This window comes from Coloeus monedula (genome assembly GCF_965178545.1).
Source record: "Coloeus monedula genome assembly, chromosome: 2".
Taxonomy (NCBI): Eukaryota; Metazoa; Chordata; class Aves; order Passeriformes; family Corvidae; genus Coloeus; species Coloeus monedula.
In genome coordinates, this window is record NC_138782.1 from 47,225,514 (window position 1) to 47,246,256 (window position 20,743).

A 20,743-nucleotide genomic window follows, 5' to 3' on the forward strand; every position below is an offset into this window, starting at 1 on the left:
AGTCTGTTCTGTGTTTACAGACAAAATTCACAGCTCCGCCTATCAGCAAGTGGTAGAGGAGACCACAAGCAGCCAGGACACTGACTGTGGGAAAGAGTTGGAAACTTAATAAGCTTGAAAAGGCAATTAGAGCAGAGAGGATGGGAAGGCAGAGCTAGCAAAGCAACAGTTCCAAAATCAGAGTCGGTCATCTGGCAGTCATCAGCCTCATCTCTCGGTATCTTCTTCTTGTCTCCTCATCTTCCATTTCCTTCAGCTCCTGTTTGTTGTTTTTGTCTTCCTTATCCCTATTTTCCACACAACCTCCTTCTGACATTCACTTGCTACCCCCAATGACGAATTGCTTGCACAGCTACTTAGAAACTGTACATCTCATCTGATGACATTGCTATCACACTGACAGCAAACACCAGTAAGAAATGCGATGATGGTGTTTGTGTTTTTGTAAGCCTATAAACTAGATTCTATAAATTTATTACCATATATAAATAGGAGCAAACACTCTCTAATCATAAAATCATTATAACTGAGCTGATCGCAATATAACACGGAATCTTGCTAAATAGAAAATCTGTTCATTTGCAGAATCAAATTAATATTATCAAGATCTATCACAGTAAACTGCACTGCTAATGTAAGCAAAGGTATAATTGAACTAAATTTTGAATAATAAATTATTAACTAAAAATGTCTTTGATAAACATACAACCCACGCAGATCAAATTCAAAAGCTACATAGCACCCTCTACTGACAACTGGGTATAAGACCAGGCTCGTAATCCTGTTTTGTAAGAACACTCGGTAAGCATAAGGTAGCAGAGCAATAATACATCACATAGAATGTTTTAGTATAACCACATAGACGATTTTTCCGGCACTTTCTCCCTCTCTGTTTAGCCTGTTGCTTCACACCACTGACAACTTGGCCCAAGCCATTCAAATATAGCCCAGCCTAAGTCATCCCCTTTGTTAGGACTAGCTAGCCTTGGATCTGAACCCCTCTCAAAGTACGCTCATTATACAGGCACACCACAAAGAATTCCCTGTTAATAAAGCTGATTTGCAGGTTTTGGCTACATTTCATTTTAACCTGCATCAGGGAATCTTGTAGCCATCACAACAGTTGCAATAATGAAGCGCCTTCCTCTTGGTCCTCACATGTTTAAAACCAGAAAGATTTCACTAGACTGCCTAAGACAGCTGTCTGGGTCACTATAGAGCTTACAGTGTGTAATAAATATCAATAGCAACAACAAATAATAGAGCTGAAAGATACTTAGGTGATGGTAAGCAACTACGGCTGTGAGGAGCCAGAGGGCAGCTCAGAGCTGGAAATGTCTCCTCCTGCATGTCCAACAAGTAATTGCTTCTGGGGTACTGGTCTGAGGTGCATCCAAAAGCACTTGCTGAACTGAGACCTGAGCAATGTGGTTGCACAAGACGCAGCCAGTGCTGACAACACAGCAGGAACTCGAAACACCCATACCTTTGTGGTCTTTCAAGACAGTCAGTTTGTGGCCTGAAATGTAGCTATCTGAACGGATGACACTCATTAGGTCTCCACTAGAAAGCTGCCAGCACCAATCTGACCAGAGTATTGCACAGTTCCAGACTGACACTAAAGCCACTAGCTGTGGATATTGCTTCTTTCAAGAAAATGATGATTTACAGTTCCCAAATAACCAAACAACAAGATTTACACTAAAAAGCAACTCAGAGCATATAAGAAGATTGAATAATGCCAGTGATGGCTGCATTAGGAGTGGGTGATTATGTGACAAATTCAATCACAGGAAACAAAGAAAAAAACTCAAAGAGGAAGGACTCTTCACTTTTTTGGTAAGACCATTAGCAGTTTCATAAAGAGTAAAATTAATTCAAAATGTGCATCTTAACTTTCTTCAGTGTTTACATCTGATAGCAGCTCAAGGTAAAGATGAAATCTCTCTTAAATCTTGTTCATATTTTGCTAGTTGTACAAATGTGAATTTATACACATTTTACTACAGGATTTGGGGACAATTTTTAGCATTTGTTTTAACTAGTAAAAATAACACAGCTAACAACAATAAGGCAGAATATCTAACTTTACAGAATGTGAAAGCGGGATGTAGTGATACACTGACATAACAGGCAGGAAACATAACAGATCACTGCTGAAGTGTTGCAATAGACTACAAAACAAGCAGTGGTACATATTAAGTCAGCTACTTCAGATGGACAGAAAGGCCTTGTAAAGCACATTCCCAAAGGCACTGTGGTCAATATGAAAGTAGGAAGTGACGAATGCTTTCGTACTCAAATGTTAAGAATGGGATTCATTCAGTACACTCTTACTTCCCAGTATTCAGATACTTTTATTTTGCTAGTAAGCATGTAAATTGCCAATTTGAAAGTCTATTACATTTCAAAGCAAAGATAAATGTGCTAAAAACTTTAAAAATAAACAGTATGTGTTACCTAATAAACTAGAGTATGCATTTTGAGACGATGCAGCCTTATTGGAATTAATGCATTATTAGCATCCACAGTTGCGTTATCTCCAAAATACTTAAAAACATTCCTTTTAGCTCTTCTTACGGAAGGGCAGGGGATGGAACAGAAGCCAGTCCCAACACCTGAAGGACTCCATAAACTCCTACTCCTGAGCAGGATTTTGCTGCCATCATGCGGCAGCATGGTTCCCGCTCACCTCTGAGTCTCATTCTGTTGAAAACACTCGTGTCCTGCCCAGTGTTCAGTGAAAGAAGGGCTAGAAACTCCTACACAAATAAAGGAAAGGATTTTAACTGGCCAAGCTTAACACAGGGGTTTCCTCCTGCCCCTTGGAAACCATCAGGAAAATGCTACTGAGTTTGTAAAGAGTACTTTTCAGAAAAATCCATGGCTTCATTACCATTTTCAGAGCAGACACACCGCTCATTTCTGTGTTCAGGCAGCACTATGCCCGGGGGAGCAGCTCATCTGAAATCACTGAATACCAAAGAGGACTCTATAATATTTTTCACATCCATTTCAAAACATGCTCAGCTGCAGAGCTGCACAACCTGACAAGCAGCATTAAGAAATCTTTAAGATCCAGCAGCTTATTACAAGACAGTGGGGGGATTGTGTGATTTGGGTCACCTTGCTGAGAAATACAAAGGTGTTTTAGTGACACACTTTTTGTCATTCTAAAACAGCCTTTTGAAACACTAAAAAAAATATCTACTCTTAAGTTTACTCTTTCCTATGAGGAATAACCTCAAGGTTTCAGGGAATTTTTCCACCAGTGAACGTACTAAAGTATTAGTGGATTTATGATAGAGACATATAGTACCACTAAGGCATTCAGATAGACTTTCTTATTGTATAACACTCAAGCAGCTTATTCTGGGATGAGAATGTAAATCAAATAAGTTAGCTCATTGATCTGACATTCTCTCTTTTGCCCAGGGCCAAAACCACCAGCACTCTGCAGCCATACTGACAGGTACCTTAAATTATTTTTTTAGTACTTGTTAGCTACTAGTTTGCTGCAAATACTTTTTTAAACTTTTGGCTCCGATGATACCAAAAAAAAATTATTCTCAAACAAAAAATCTAAGCAATTTTTTTTTAATTGAGGTCTTTATCTGTACTGCAAAACATTTTAGACTTTAGCTATAACATAGCTTTTTAGAAGCCTGTTTTCAGTGTCAGAGCCTCATCTAAAAATAGTGAGGAGTTCAGAGGATCAACTGCTCAGATAGAACATGCAAAGTGCAATATGAATGCATGATTGCACTGGTATGGTTGAATCACGTATAGTAATGAAACATACATGGATATAATTTTATCCTACATAAAGTGATATTATTTTAATAACTTTACAGGTAAATTAAAAGATACATGACCAAGAAAGCAGGATAAGGCTCAAACTGGAATAATTATTTTTTTAAAGGTATAGAGCAAGTTGGATTTTATATATAATTGATTCCAAATGAAAGCCCAAGTGTCACACAGCAAGGAGAATCTGCACCTAAGATAAAGGTGCTTTTTGCTAAGAGCTGGGCAATTCTTCTCTCTGTACTGGTTTTAGTTCAGGTAGAGTTAATTTTCTTCATAGTACCTGGTGTTGAGCTATGTTTTGCATTTGTGTTGGAAATGGTGTTGATAACACAGGGATGTTTTAGCTATTTCTGGGCAACCCTTAACACACAACCAAGGGCATTTTCTGCTTCTCACAGCACCCCATCAGTGAGGATGTTGGGGGTGCACAAGCAGCTGGGAAGAGACAAAGCCAGGACAGCTGACCCCAACTGACCAGGGGGACATTCCCTACAATATGGCACTCGGCATATAAACCTAGGCGAAGAAGGAGGAAAGGAGGACGTTCAGAGTGGTGGTGTTTGTCTTCCCAAGTCACCAAGACTCAGGGCAAGCAGATGTTCTGCCACCTCAAGGAAAGCCAAGCTCCATCACATGTCATGGTGACTCACTTCGGAACAGGTTCAAATGGTCTTTTTGTACTAACTTTTAACATAATCCATGAGCTGGGAATAGACTTTATACTTTTGTCTTGTCAAAGCCTGTCACAAAGCAATTTACAGCTAGAGGTGAACTTGGCAGAGTAATGGGAGCATCAAATTTAGATGCAATTAGCTCAGCAGGGAACCCAATCCACTGGGACTGCTGGCAAGAGGTGTTGCTGGCAAGCCAACAGACAAAAGTGGAGTCAGGGTAATTACACTGACAATAATTGGGGACTTGATTAGCTACCTGCCAATGTTTAAATAATTTACCAAACTCGGTGACAAGAATCACCCACCAAAGTGGGGATTAAGATGGAAAAGGAATTATCTAGTTTTGGTGATCATTACAACAAAAACCTCCTCAAGATTTAACTTGGCTAGGTCATCAAATATTTTTAAAGCTGGACTGCTAGGCAAGTGAGAGCCAATTTGGCAACAGACAAGTACAGAGACAATCTGAAGAAATTCTAATTCTCAGTAACCTTTAATAGAATTAATGGATAATTTTGGAAATTATTAATAAGAAAGTGTTTATACTACATTTAAGAAGCTCTGAAAATTTCCCAGGACAAGGACAGCAGGTACAGGTAATATTAGGACAACTACTATAGTTGAAAAAGCCAACAATAAAACTAAAAAACCGAAAACAAACAAAGACAAAAAATAGAAACTGATAGAATATATATTAACATTTATAAACTGGAGAATACTCCAAAGATCATCTCACAACACTGCAGAATCAAAAAGAGGTGGTGGACCACTGATATTTGACACGGCAAAGTCTAATTCCCTTTAACAGTATTGCTTGCAAAGTCAAGGAGTCTCCAAAGGAAGAAATCACAGACCCCTTCAGATTCAGACATCTGCTTTCCCTGGCACATTGTAATCCATTGTTGTTCATCTAGCCCTTCCTAAGCAAAGAAAAAGCAGGAAGCACACAAAAACAAAGAACAAAAATAAAACCATAACACACCCTCTCTTCTGTGACAGAGTGACATTGTTAAGATTTTGAATTATTTGTGAGAAATTAATTTCAGATGCTATGCCAAGAAGATAAAATGTTTATGGGCCATAGGAACTACTACTACTTTAATTTCAGTTCCTAAGAATCTGATGTGAAATGCTTAAGCCTACAAACTGAGAAGACAATAGTAGGACTCAATACACAGAAATGGCAAGTTATAATTTGAAGATCATTAAACACTAGTTGTCTGCCTCAAGGCTTTCTTTAATAACTTTTCTTTGAGTAGTATTTAGACACCTTCTTCAGTTTTACATAACAGTGTTAAAAGGTAGTTACCTATGGCCAATTCATAAGGCAATTACCTTACTCTTGACAAACCAGCCAGAGTTCATACCCTCTCCAGTCAAAATTCCTTCCCCTTTCACAACTGGAACATTACCCAGAAGCATCACCAGCTCCTAGACACCAGCAACGTGTCTGCTGCCTCTCCCAACAACGCCCACAAAGCAAGAGGCCTCTTGCCATCCTCTATCCTGGGTCAATTCTCCTCATAAAGAAGCACATCAGGGCACGTTCCATTCAAATCCACATGGTTACTCCACTTGCTCAACTCAGTTTGACGTTTTCCCCTTAGGAGCGAGCAGCTTAATCTTAACAGTATAAAGCAAGCATGATTGGTGAAAAGTGCTTTAAGAGCTCATACACATCTACTGCAAACCTTTGCAATGTTCTCTATGTTTATCCTAAATTCTGAAATCTGTGCTCCATGAGACCAAAAACCTACCCTATGAAAGGAGGATGCCACCTCTTTTGGCTAGGCATTAATTTTCTCCTGCATCTCTTGACTCGTAAAATCTAATTTGGATGGCTCATTAATGAATTTAAACACCAGGCCTAAAGTTATTGGTTGTTTCTGCACCATTTCAATTGCTCATTAAGCTGTACTGCCAAAATCATTGTCTTCTCCTAAGTTAACTTTTTTATGGGCTGGTAGATAAGTCAAGTTCATCGCAGAGGTGCTTTCTGTGTCTCTTTTTTAATATCCTTCCATAACAGCAGCATCTCCCGTTGGTATGGGCTACTCTTATGATGAAGATCTCCACCAGAGAGGGCCCACCCTCAAGAGAGTAATTTTTGTAAAGGACCCTTTAAAGACAGACACACAAAAGAGACTAAGTGAAGCACTTGCTGATTACACCTTGTGCTTTATTTTATCCTATTTGCCTTTTTCATCAGTAATAACCTTTCCTTCACTGATCATTTGGTTTATCTTTAGCAAAAAAGGAAGTAACCTGACACAACTTATGAGCAAGCCTGCAGGTGGGGACACGGGAAAGGGGGTGGGGAAAGATGATTCATTCCTGAACTGTCCTTAAAGCAGGTTTGCTCCTCTATTTTCTATATGCTGTAAGTGCTCTGTATTGTCTGAATACAAGACTACTTGACGATAAACATCTGAAGAAAAAACAAAAACCCCTTTCTTCCCATGCTACCCTTCAACCTACTCACAGATGGTAGAAACTGCCCATTGAACAAACAGCTCTCACTAATCTCTCTGGCCTAGACATTACAAACTGCCCCCACAAAAACCAGCTTAAGCATACTTCATGCTTCCTTGTCCCCCTTTCTTATTTTTCATATTAACTTCTGGCAGTTTCCTTCATGCTTCATGCTCTCTTTTTGCAAAACCTCGTGTTCTGGCTTCCCACTGACTCCCACAAAGAAACAGGCCTGGGAACCCACTCCTCTTTGCTGATTTGTTCTGATCCCTGGTCTGAACTGTCATTATACTCCGAGATTTACAGCAAAGGTGCTGGTCTTAAGAAACTACATGCACATAAACACCTGCAAAGGATAGCTGAAGATGCTTTTGTTGACAGGGTTGAGCAGACCCCTTAAAAATAAACCTCATCCCTTATGGTCTGCAAACCATAACTAAAAAACAGCACATAGCATAGGAAGACAGAGATGTCACATAACCATCTAGCAAAGGCAGATTCAGCATGACTTCTTACATGAGAAGGAAGATTGTTCTTTCTTTGATTAAAAACAAATTAATTGCTAAAAGTCAGGGGACAGAAAACTATTTCTGAATTGAGGACAGATTCAAGTTCATAGTTACAGGAAGGGGGAGCAGAAGAGTGTTCTGTCCAAGGTGAAACAAAGAGAGTTATAATTATTATTAATTATAATATTTATAATAATATTATTAATAATAATAATATTATCAAGAAATAAATAGAACCAAACTAAAATGTTTGATTTTTTTAGGTCAAAACTGAACTCTACCAGGATGGGGGTTTATTTTGCTAAAGACAGACAGAACATTTCTACTACTCAATTTTTTTCTTTTTTTTTTGACTCTTTTCCCACTGACAGATAAAAGCATTATTCTCATGTCACTGATATTAGCATTCTATCTAAAATGCTAACACTGTTTTTAACATGGTCCCAAGTTTTTCAAAAGTCTCCACTGAAAGCCAAACACTTGCAGAACAATATTCAAAAAAGATCATTCTCACTCCATTACTCAACTTCTCCAAATGCTGTAAAACAGTATGAAAAACAAAATTATTTCATAAAAATACTTATGAATAGATAAAATTATTTTTACAGATATGCAAACCACACATCACATGAAAGAGTGTGGAAACCACAGTAATAAATATGAGATTTGTATGGATCACTCCAAAAAGAACTTTTGAAAAAAGAAAATTGTTTGGATGACTCATTAGAGCAGCAACTTATCATTAGAGATTTAATGCAAGGTGAAAGGCTCTGCTGCTAGAATCCACAGGTCAGTGACTGATACTGACACAGCACTAAAAATTTTCAAAGAATGCAACAGGTATGGGAAGCAAACAAGACAAGATTGAGAGAGCAGTCCTACTTTGTTTTATTTACAATTTGATTTGTAATATCTACACTTGACTTTGGCTACTCCCAGAAAGTAGTTAAAGCCAAGTGGATAGTTCTGATTTTCATTTTCACTTTTTCTTTCCAATGTTCTTATCAAGCTGTCACTGTTTTAGTAGAAAGCAAAAAAAAAATTCATGCTTTGACTTCTCTAGAAAAGGTTAGCACATTTACGCACCAGTACTCCCCTCCACATGCATCTTTCACAGCTACAGTTTCACAGTTTCTAGCAATGCAAACTTTTAACATTTCTAAAAATAAGGGCTTACTTACTGAGCATTTGACATACAATCACAATTTGATAGCTGATGTCTAAAACTTCCTTCCTTCTGACAGCCAGCTTTTAAATAGCAGGATCTAATTTCCCCTTTAGAAAATAGAGGAAAAAAATGTCAGTTCAGTGATGTAATCATTTGTTTACACAAAAAATTTATAAAATACACAATTTAGGTCAGGCATGTTGATAAATAAATATTTCTCAGTCTGTGCATTAGGCTCATTTTGGATTTCAGGAAGCAAATTAACATTTGAAGAACTGAAAAGTTGAGACAAATCAAAACAGAAGTTACAGTGAAAATTTAAAAGGCATGTAAATTAAATGCAAAGCGCATTGATTAATGTAAGTTCACTGTAAAAAGAAATCAGATTTTCCTCTTTCCATTCACAAAGGTGAGGTCAGGGGGTACAAAGCAATAAAAAGTTCTGCTAGAAGTGTACCACAGCTCCTCCCTGTTTACAGAGGCAGCATAAAGCCCAGGGTGGCTGCTGGCTGACCCAGAGGCCACGTCACCTGCCCCACTGGCAGCTGCTGCCCTTCTGCCCACAGCACAGCAGCAGCTGCAGGCTGCCAGCAGGGCCAGGAGGAACCAGAAAACCAGAGAATCTCCAGCATCACAGACCCAGTACCATGAGCACTCATTCCATGCTGGTTTTGAAGGCAGCTTTAAAGGACATAGGGCTTTTGGGACAGCTGCCTTTCAGAGGTATGAGCCAGTACCCCACAGGGCACTACACAGGGCTCAAACCCATCCTACAGCTTCAGACTCTAAGAATAGCTTCAGAACAGTGGCATGCAAAGTATATGCATGGGGCAAGACTAGGTCACTCATTAATTTCCTTAAAAGGGGTAGCAGATCACAACTCCAAATGAGAGCAACCATCATGGTAACAAGAGGTCAGTCTGAGCCAGCTTAAGAACAAAACTGTAAAACAGAGTCATGTTTTGCCCAGCCAGGTCATTGCAAAACTTCTAGTCATGCAGAAAATACCAGGGGTTCTTCTGATGGGACAGAAGTTGTCTTCTGGCCTAGCCAGCATGTTTTGAGAATGATGTTTGGAAAATAGTCTTTAGGCACTGTGTAAGGCTCAGGTCTGTGATGGTCACTGGTGGATTTGGAAAACTCTATTTATTGCACATCTGACTTTAAATCACTAAGCCCTTTTCTTTCACATACACAGAAAAACATGCAACCAGTAACAAACAAGAGAGATATCCTTCCAGGACATCTGAAGTGTTTAGCAATTTCCTCATGTATTGCGATTATCCCAGCTAGATAAACTCACCATTTTCATCTATGAACACGTGCATTGCATCCACGGAGAGTTCATCTTGCACAGACGCCTCAGGTCCACTTATTACTTGCAAGACAGAACTGTCTTGCTGAGAAGTTACCCGGTAGATTATCTGTCTTTGCCTGCTGCCCTGGTAACTTGACACAAAAATGTTTCAAAACTACTATGAGGAACTTTTTTCTTGTTCTCAATAAAACAAAAAGAAAGAGAGGTTAATTAAAAGTTTATGTCATTTCTACTCAGTGAAACAAAACAGCTTACATCATATCTTTGAAGTACAAAATTGTAAAGTAAACTGGCCTTACAGTGCTGCAAATTTGGCAGACTCTGGTAGCACCGGACTAGTACTAGCACGATCTTGGCTTTGTACATCTGATCTTTCCTGTTTAGGAAGTTGCTCACAGTGCTTTTCTGTTCCCACCATTTCTTCTTTTCTCTCCGTCATCTGGCTATCTGGAAAACAGGGCAGTGAAGTGGAGCCACTCTCCACAGATGACTTTGAAGAGTTTCGTTCATTAACTACTGAACAAGAGCATCTAAAAATGAAAACCTAAAACACTGCAGTATTTGCTAGTTTTATGTACACTACCATTACTTAAAACAATACAACCACAAATCTGGATGAGAAGGTATGCTAACTCTCGTGAATGGGCTGTTTCAAGAACACACTGTGAAGCAGAGGACAAACAAGAGAGAATTTCTGCTTTGCTTCTCCTATTGTTTCACAGGGGAGCAATCTGTTCCTAATCTAGAATGGTAAGAGGCTACTTCCCTGGGGGCTGTAATTTGTTGCCAAACTGTGTATGCTGGCAGTGGAAAAGCAGAAGCACTGGCCCATTCCCCTTTCACAAATGGGAAAGCAGCACCTTCAAAGGAAATAGAGCTCTTGTACAGGAAAGCAGATAGCTGCCTAATCCCTCTTCCTCGCTGGCCACACACCTGGTGCAGGACAAAGGGCAAACTGGCAAAACAATTTCACAGCAGATTATCCTATGCTTGGAAAATACACAACTACAGATTTAAAAATACACATGAAGTATTTGTCCAGTTTCTACTACTTTGAGTACCAATTATATTTATATTACCTCTCTATACATGCATGTCATTTATTTTTATATATATATATATGTGTGTGTGTACAACATACTCATGGTGAATAGTAAAACATTTTTCAACTGTGCTTTGTTTATAAACAAAAAAAAATTTCAGTTAGAGTTTTACAGTGCAACTAAGACAGTGATTTCATCAGCACCCTTTGCAGTGGTGTCATTAAATGCTTTAAACAAAAAAAAGACTTCTTGTAATACCTGCTGTTTAAACACCTTAGATCAAGGGAAAAAAACACAGAAATTTTGCCCCACTGAAAATTCCATATCTTAAGCCATATTTCTCACCAATATAATTACCATCCTAACCTGAAAGAATCACCAGTCAAGAAACAGTGGTGTCATATCTGAGTTGGTCTAAGGATAAAACAAAATGAAGGTGTCTAAAGAGATGTTTTATCTTTTATAAGGTCAACTAATAAAACTGGAAAACATAAACAAGCTTTTGCATATGCAGACCTTTCAGATCATCTGTCTTGTTTTCCTCCAACTGTATCAGCTGATCTACCAACACATTACTTCTACAAACAAACCTACCTTCATGAGCTAAAACATCTCCACATCAATTTTAATTCACAGGACAAAGCCCTCTCACACCCTAAAGCCTATGCTATAAATACAATGAAATGAGCACAAGTTTGGTGTAGCGAAATACTTTGTATCTGTTGTGCATGGAAGCAAAATTCAGCAGGTCGTCCAGATCTATTTTATTTCCTTTTGGGGAAAAAAAAAGCAGGGGAACAGACAACATTTTTTTCCTTTCTTAGTTAAATCTTTAAACTCCAGTTTAAGCAGAAACTGTGTCATAACTGAAGCATCCCCTTAATGATGTAACCATACCTGTGGGTGGTGATGGAGCCACAGATACCTAATCAAAATGACCTTCCTAAAGGCTTGGGCTGTTCAAGCTGTAAGAATAATTGATAGAGATCAGAAACTATGGTTTAAATAACCTAATTGGTCCCATAGTGCCCCAAACTAGCTTTAGGGCTGGAACAATTAAAAAGATTTTTAAAATTTGATTATCTAGTGGTTTCAGAAAATGCTTCTCTCTTTTCTATTCCAAACCACAAGCCTTGCAGACTTCTTTTTCCTGCTGTGGTAAAGAGTCATAATAACAAAAACCTAAACTGTACTGTTTCTTACAAGTTTTACGTGCCAATCAGACAACACCACGGTGATGAGTACTTCCAGCACTGGAAAGGTGGGCCATGATGGCTTCATGACTGGTTTTCAAGACTATTACTCGTCTTCTTCCAGGTGACTTACACCTTCAGTATTTAAATGAAGATAGAGGTGTCTAGACTAGGAGTGTCCTGCCAGAGTACGCAATCAGCTCTACGTCACCAAATGCTCCCTGCGTGGAAATTGTGCTGGCAAAGCTCAAATACCAGGAAAAACCTTTTCCAAGTGCAAGAGTAGGCTAAAAAGGACAACATGGCAGTGTACTTGCACTTCTCCCTGTGCCATTTACCTTATCCACAGCTCCACATGTGTCCAGCGCATACATGGCTGGGCTCACAGTAATATCAAGATCAGACCTAGGCTCTGCAATAACCACATAATTTATCTGGAAATTATATGCCACATGACTCAGACATGTGAGGTGTACCTATCAGGACTCATGGCTAAACAGTCTTGGGGCAGGGTGACTCAGAAGAGTCCTGCACAAACAGCCAAGTTTTGGTCTGTACACCATTTTCATATTTTGATAGAGCACAAGACATAAACTTAAGTTATCCTGGTAAAATATTTACCAAGAGGAACAATCCTTATATGTCATACATAAAATACTTTATGTAAACATTTTTGTCTGCACCAAAGACTTTTAACAGGATGGCAACATTACTTAGAAGTATACCATCCCAGTGTTGACAAATGAGCTCCTAATTTAAAAGCAGTTACAGTACCACAATTTCTTTTGCCATGTAACCTTTTCACTTAGAGAACAGATTCTAAGCGTCCCAAATCATCTTTATAGACAAACCCCTGTTCTACTCTAGGAGGAGGCTGAAAACAATTTTAAAGTTGAAATGGAACAGCCTTTGTACGTATGTAAAAACAGTGAGTCCAGAGGAGGGCCACCAAGATGAACAGAGGGATGGAACCTCTCTCCTGCGAGGAAAAGGTGAGAGAGTTGGCTGAGATTTCAGCCTAGGGAAGGCTCCAGGGAGAACTTATTGCAGCCTTCCAGTACCTGAAGAGAGACCACAAGAAATCTGAAGAGGGACTTTTTACAAGAGTGTGTAACAATAAAACAAGGAAGAATGTCTTTACACTGAAAGAGGGCAGGTTTAGATTGGATATTTGAAAGAAATTCTTCACTGTGAGGGTGGTGAGGAACTGGTACAGCTTGCCCTGAGAAGTTATGGATGCCTCATTCCTGGAGGTGTTCAAGGCCAGGTTGGATGGGACTCTGAGCAACCTGGTCTAGTGGAAGGTGTCCCTGCCCAGGGCAGAGGGGGGTTGGAACTAGATGATCTTTGTTAAGGTCCCTTCCAACCTAAACCATTCTATAATTCTGTGATACAGCAATCACAATAACCAACTATCAGTGTATCTCAACCTTAAAGTTGCCTTACTATTAGGTAATTAGAATGAAATTTTATTTCTCTGTAACTTTTCTCCAAAACATTTTTACTATTTGTGACCCCTTAACAGAGTCTTCCAAACCTTCTTCCTCATCTTTTACTTACATATCTCTATCCCAACCTTCATCACTCACTCCTGGACGATAAAATGCCACTGCTGTCATAATTTCAAACACCATCTGGTTTGAAATCTGGGCAAGCAGAATTAAGCTAATTAAGCCTGTCTTTCTTCTGTTCATTAATTGCTTTGCTACAGAATCCACTTTCTTCAACAACATTATGCTCCAAAACAGAAATTTTCACTTTAAAAGATATTTGTTGCCTGTTCAGCCACAGAGAATTGATTTCAAATCACTCTATGCTTTTGTTAGTACCAGCATGAAACAAAAGTTCTACAAGCTGTGAACTGTGCCATTCATATATGTGGAGTACAAATCCTAAAGACATTCCTAATCCTTTCTTCACCAGCTGCTTTAGCAGAAACATCTAGTTTATGCACTTTATTCTCTACCCAAATTTGTCTATTATGCCACAAATACATTAAAAAAAACAACTGACATTTAAGCTGGTCATCCACCAGACAATGGGAGTGCCCAGGGAATACCACACTGTCCAAGAATTGCTACAAGATTTCAGCATGGACACTGAAGAAGCACATGGCATTACCCATTAATGAGGATTACCACATTAATCCTGAAGCAACAGGAAAAACTAGCAATAGGCATTGTACCAGCTACAGGAAGTGACTTGCTCAAAACAATCTCCTCTGTCAGCAGCAGAGCTAGGAGTAAGTAGCCTAATCATTATACCTACCAATTACATGAGAATACCGACCTCTGAAATAACCTTGTATTTTCTTTGCAGATGTCAGACTTGTCATCATACATGCTATTAGCTCTTCGATTTAAAGCCTGAAATCTTAAAATTTCAACCTGTCAAGCCTTACCCATTGAGCATCAGATTTAGAGAACTGAGTTCTGCACACCAGTTCCTCCACATCCAAAGAGTTAGGGAGATACACAGCTGCTCAGAGATGAGATAGCACCAGGCAGGGCTTTATTTCCTAGGTGCTACCCACCTGCCTACAAAATCATGTGCTGTCACTTCCCACCACAGCTGTCAACTGCACCAGTGACTCAATGCACAAGATCCTTCTTCCCCATGACTATATGGCACGTGATAGTCCTCCTCCTCATATGCAAGGGGAAAAAAAAAAAAAAAGAGTCTAAAAATACCCACAGGAGTATGTTTTAGTTTTTTATAGGAGAAGGGTAATTGCTTGGGATCCAGAACAATTCACTCGAGGCTGTGGTTTGTGCACTGCCCAAAATGATGAGTACCTTTTCTAAAAAGAGCCTGCAAAACATCTAAATTCAGGCCATGCAGTCCTGGTTTAGTTTCTCCTGCGCCAGTCCCCACCACTCCCACAGCAGGCTTTGCTCCCTGGGTGATAGTACTGCCTAACCTAGATTAAAAGCCAGCTGTGCCAAAGGGGACATACAGGAGGTTTTGCCCTGCATAAGTCTGATGCACAACTGCTCTTACTTGGTTCAAGACACATCAGAGGAACCCAAAGCAAGCCAATAAACCCAGATTTCCTTACACTTCCCAAACACTGAAAAAAATTTACAGTTGCCCTACAACACACTTTCATCAAGCGGGTGGTACAAGTGTAATTCAAAACTGAAAGGACGCTGGTCTGAAAGTCAGTTTTAGCAACAGTGTCAGTGATACTTTCTCACAATCTAGAACAGGTAGAGTGGCTATAGAACAGCTCTTAGAGCTTTTATATTCTATATTTTAACAAATTAAATCTGGGACCCTTAGTAGTGTAAAGCAAGGTTTTCACTTTCTCATACTGCATTTTACCAAGCTGTCTATTGGTGAAGGCTTATGTGGTCAAGATGATAACTGTTCTACTTCCACAGAACACACAAGTTCTGTGAGGGACCACCCATAACAAAGACCCATCCACAACATTCACTCACTTTCCGGACTGTTCTGATGAGCACATTTCCCCACGTTCCACAAATTATGCAAAATACCAGCTTTCTTTTGCACAGCTCTGAATATCCAGCTTTCAAGGCATTTGCCAAGTTTCTCACGTTGCCTAATAAAAAAACCTTTCTGGGGTGCATTTCATGCTCATTTGGACCAGACATCTATTACTAACTTTGCCAATTAGATGGTTTGCAAGGTTAAAAAGAACAAAAACCAAACAGAACCAACCTCCTCCCTCAAAACAACTGGTGCATAACTTGACTCTATTCCCACACACACACTTTTCTTAACAACCACTCTAATGTGGGAATAATGTTTATTCAGATCCGTTCCAAGATGCTGTATTGTTAAAGCATATTTGCAATTGCAAGGTTGTAAATAAATTAAAGGCTTTCTTATTCCTAAAACTCAGTCTTGCTGTGGAGAAGCTGCCAGTAATGACAGTAATTTATTTTAGCAAACAGCACGTTCTGACTAGGCTAGAAAACAAAGCCTACTTGCTCTTAAAAATAACTGCCTTTGAACTACCTCTCCCAAGCTCAAGGAGTTCAGATTGAATCTCCTCTTTCCCACAGCACCAGTTCAAGGCACAGAATCAACAGCTGCCATCTGTACTCCTGCAGGGCACCCCCTTTCCAGTCGTTCCATGTCTGTTTAAGGGTGACACTTGCTGAGTCCACACTGGAAACAAAGACACTTAATTACACACATATGCAGCTCAACTTCACTATCTCACAAAAGTACAGACTTAAGAAAATAGAAATAGGAAGATTTAGAATAGATATTAGGAAGAAATTCTTTACTGTGAGGGTGGTGAGGCACCAAAACAGGTTGCCCAGAGAAGCTGTGGATGTCCCATCCCTAGAAGTGTTCAAGGCCAAGTTGGACAGAGCTTGGAGCAACCTGGGATAGTGGGAGGTGTCCCTGCCTATGGCAGGGGTTTGAAACTAGATGATCTTTAAGGTCTCTTCCAAAAAAAACTATTCCATGATTCTATGAAATTCAGTTCAAGTCACTAAATAAGAGCTTGGTTTGAGGGAACAACAGAATTCTTCTGTTTCCTCATGATCTTGTATAAGAAGAATCTTGGTTGCCAGATCTACAGCACAATAACACATTAATAAGTTTTGGGGGTGGGGTTTGGGGGTTTTCTTGTCACTGTGGAATCTGAGTCTGACTAATTCTGATCATCCATTTCTTTCTTTTATGCAGCAACCCTCCCCATTCATATTATTTGAGGGTACTTGTCTGAAAGACCTTTCTAGACTAGCTACACTCTCTTTTTAAATTTTCATTTAAATTTACCTCTGAAATTCTCTTCTCCAGCTAAATCACATCACTCAGAAGTACAGTTTTTGTGTAAATGTTCCTTTTTTTTTCTGTTGAGGAACAGAAAAAAAAATCACAATCTGCTTGCTGCACCCCTCATGTTGCTGTGTGGTGTTGTGCAGGCAGGTGACTCTGCACCCCAGGAATCCATCAGAGCTCAGCAGGCTCAGGTGAGAAGCAGGGCTTGCTCAGCATTTGTCTTGGGCAACCAGAGCACAAACCGGAGCCAGCTGGGCAGGGTGATAAGCTAGACAGAGAAGGACAGAAACTGTGCTGAAGAATAAACAGTCTGAGAAAGCAGGAGAGATGACTAAGATACACCAGAAGAGAGGCAGCAGGTACAGGAAGAGCAAAATTTGACAAAGGAATGGATAGGAGGGTAAGTACAGGAGAAGTGAATGCAAGCTGTGGTGAGGCAACAGCTTCAGGTGGGCTCAATAGAGTGGAAAAGCCCAAAACAGCAACAGTGAGGATTGCTAGGAAGAACAGAAGGGAAGAAGAGAGAGTACCAATATGAAGAGGAAGACAAATAAGGAGGTGGCACAGGAGGGGAGTGCCTAAATTGAGAAGGGATGACTGAGGAAGGAAAGGCACAGAATTAGAAAAAGTGGAAGAAAAATGGACCCAAGCAAAAGATGGAATGAGATAGGGGTGTAATACATTGGATAGCACAGACTTAAAGACAGAGTGAAAGGTAAAAAAAAAAGAAAATGACATACTGAGAAGATAAATCTACTTATTTTTCTAAACAAGATAAAAGTATGCATTTCACAATAGTTTTTAAAAAAGCTTTTAAGTCAGTTGGGCATTTTTCATGTAATGGAAGGTTCTTGCAGGAATGAGCTAGTGGAACAGGGAGCAGGCAAAATAGGAGTGCCAAGCTGTTCTTCTAGTTCTTCCACGCAAACTAAGTATTGAGACTGCATCCTCTCAGGCTTTCTTAAAACAGCTTATTATAGGATCTAAGGTAAAACAAATATTTTGGAGAAGGGGAAGATACAGGTTGTCTTATTTCACTTTGACTCAGATCTTCTAATCTGATTGCACTGACCACTTGGGGAAGTACCCTGAGATTGCATCTGCCTTCACCACACCGTATCTCACATCCTCATTAAATGGCCCTGCCAGTTTTGCCTAGAGGGCTGCTAGAGACACTATGAACAACACTCCTTCCCAACAGAAAACAGTCACAGAGTTCAGTGACAGCAATGAGAATGCTGAATAAACCAGGTCTTTCTATACAGGAGCTATAAATTGTACTGCATATAGGTTTTTAAATTAGCTGATTGATTTTAAGTAAAAGCCTTCAATTAAATGGAAACTTGCATGGGAATATATTATTTTTCATTAAAACACTGGGGGCTTTCACTGAAAACAGCCACCAAACCTTTTTCCTTAAAATGCGAATATATTAATTTTAAGTGACTGAAAATCAAAACTCTCACCTATTGAGAACAAATACATGATTTTTGCTTTTTTTTTAATTATAAGCCAACCCACAACCATTCAGGAAATTTAGAAATACAGATATGTGTGCACCCATGCATTAGCTAAAAGTTGAACCATCTCCAGTGACAATTCCAGCTTTCATACTTAGAGGCACACAGACAACTCCTCAACATGCACCTCATAAGATGTGCAAGGGCAGGCGTAATGCTGTAGCTATACACATTTTTGCAAGATACTTTTGGTATTTCAACAATCCAGGCACACTATTTTAGTACAGAATACTAGATACATAACGGACACCTACTAAGCTTATCACTAGGTTTCCTACAAGAAGAAAAACAGTTTTCTTCAAGAAGATAAAAGTATTTAAAAACTGCAGCTGGCACTGTCACATACTTTCACTAAACCACTTTGTCACACCAAGTCCAGCCGTACTATGGCCCCATTAACAAAACCAGTCTTCCTCTGGGAATTGTCCTACTGCAGATATCCAGCTAAGCTGCTGTAAGCAACCAAACTCTTCATAAAATCTTTATTCCAAAAGAATTGTAAGCCATGCATAATACCTCCAACAAGCCCATTTTCCTTTGCCATCTCCATTTTGACAGTGGATTGATTAGATGTCTTCATCTTTGAGGTATTAATGGATTCCAAGAGGGAGACAAATTCTAGGAAGTTAGATTCATTGGGCATCTGTCCTTCTTTAGCTTCTAGATCTGATTTAGAGGTTGGTAAGGTCTTTTCTTTGTCAGATACCTCCATGAAATTCTTACTTAAAAGCACATCTGTCCCGCTGTCTACACTCAACACCCGCATGTGCCTCTTTTCATGAGCAGTTCTACAGGACTGCGGGTCTAGGTTATGCAGCTCTTCCTTAGAACTTAAATCCACAGTCTGGACATTTTCCAAAGCATTTTCCTGATTTGGATCTGAACAAGTGTTAGTTTCTAGAGGTGTATTTGCTGGGTTGCTGTGCTCCTTTACTGCATCACCCGATTCATAGCCAGAGCACTGGTTGGATGACAGCTCTGCCCTCAACATTTCTGGAGCTCTGTCACTTTCACTAACTTCTGAGCAAGGCTTAGCTTTACTGTCATCAGACAGGTCAAACGTGATAACGGGAATTCTGAGCTGTTCATTAGTTTGCTGACTTGACCAGCCTGCTCTAACTACACCAGAGTCAAGAGCTGAGCTTGTTCTCTCACTTTCCAGGGCCTGTAAGTGGACAGAGCCTGGTAGGTCACTGAGGGTGGTGTTTGGGGTAGTACTCATTGTGATAACAATTTTAATGGGCTCACACAGCTGGTCTGCAGGAAGAGAATTGTCCACAACTTCAACAGCAGTCTCACTGTCTGAGCAATCAAGGTCCTCATGGCTACTGCCAGCATTTAAAGAACTTTCCATGTGCTCGTACTCTTTGGTTGCAATGGCATTGCACTGTGGGCAGTTACTGATAAAGCCCATCTGTGGTGATCCATCTGGCAATTTCTCTCTTTTGTAGCTTTTAGGATTACTTAAATGGTCTGAAATAACTGAATTTTCACTGTCCCATGGCTCTGAAGAAACTCCAGTCCTTAAAATATCACCTTGTGATGAAGAAATATTGGAGAAGTTTTTAGCTATGTCTCTGTCCACAAGAATATCTTGGGATCTATGGTGTCCACAAGGCTGTCCATTCACTCCTTTTTCATTTACTCCATCACCAGGAAATGTCTCCACAGCAGCTGGTTTTGTTGCTATTGCTGATGTAGTGGCACCTGAACCAGAGGTTGTAGAAACAGGTAATATATCTGCTTTGATACAGGGTGAGGTAGATGAAACTCGTGGTGTAGCCTGGTCTTCTAGTACCGTAACACCTAAGGAAAAACATGTGGGCATTAGGTCTCACAAACATGAACACTAAGCATTATTAAAGTATGATCTTTAACCAACAAAATCTGATCCAGAGCAGAGCAAAGGAAGCACAGATGATGTAGCTGATTAAAACAGTTCCAAAGCACAGAAGTTTTTTTGTTAGCTACATATGAAATACTACAAAAGCAAGATAGAACCCTTCCAAGTCAGGACAAGTGTAGCAGCATGTCTATTTAAATAATCAAAACAGCTGAAGAAACAGCTAGTTTCAAAATCAAAATGTTTTATAGAACTATCCCTACTTAGGGAGAGATGAAAGAAAGAATAAGCCAATGATGCAGGTTTGCTGAATCACTTTCTGCAATTCCTAAATGGCCACATAGGATACTGTGATCAGCTTTAACTTAAAGGAAGTAATATTTAAAATATTAAGACATCTCAAACACTGGAACTGTAGGCAATGTAAGG

At 39.6% G+C, this 20,743-nt stretch overlaps 1 protein-coding gene across 1 annotated transcript in view; it reads right to left on the bottom strand.

Moving 5' to 3' along the window:
• The window catches only part of PCNX2 (pecanex 2), a gene marked incomplete at its 3' end in the record, with an annotated part of 149,319 nt that overhangs the window by 116,832 nt on the left and 11,744 nt on the right, over positions 1 to 20,743 (bottom strand). Inside the window, exons 5-8 of the mRNA XM_082276849.1 lie at positions 18,988 to 20,277; positions 10,251 to 10,398; positions 9,937 to 10,082; positions 8,647 to 8,740 (exon numbers count right to left, since the gene is read on the bottom strand). Of these exons, the coding sequence (XP_082132975.1) occupies positions 8,647 to 8,740; positions 9,937 to 10,082; positions 10,251 to 10,398; positions 18,988 to 20,277 (1,678 nt within the window). The remainder of the gene's footprint in view (positions 1 to 8,646; positions 8,741 to 9,936; positions 10,083 to 10,250; positions 10,399 to 18,987; positions 20,278 to 20,743) is intronic.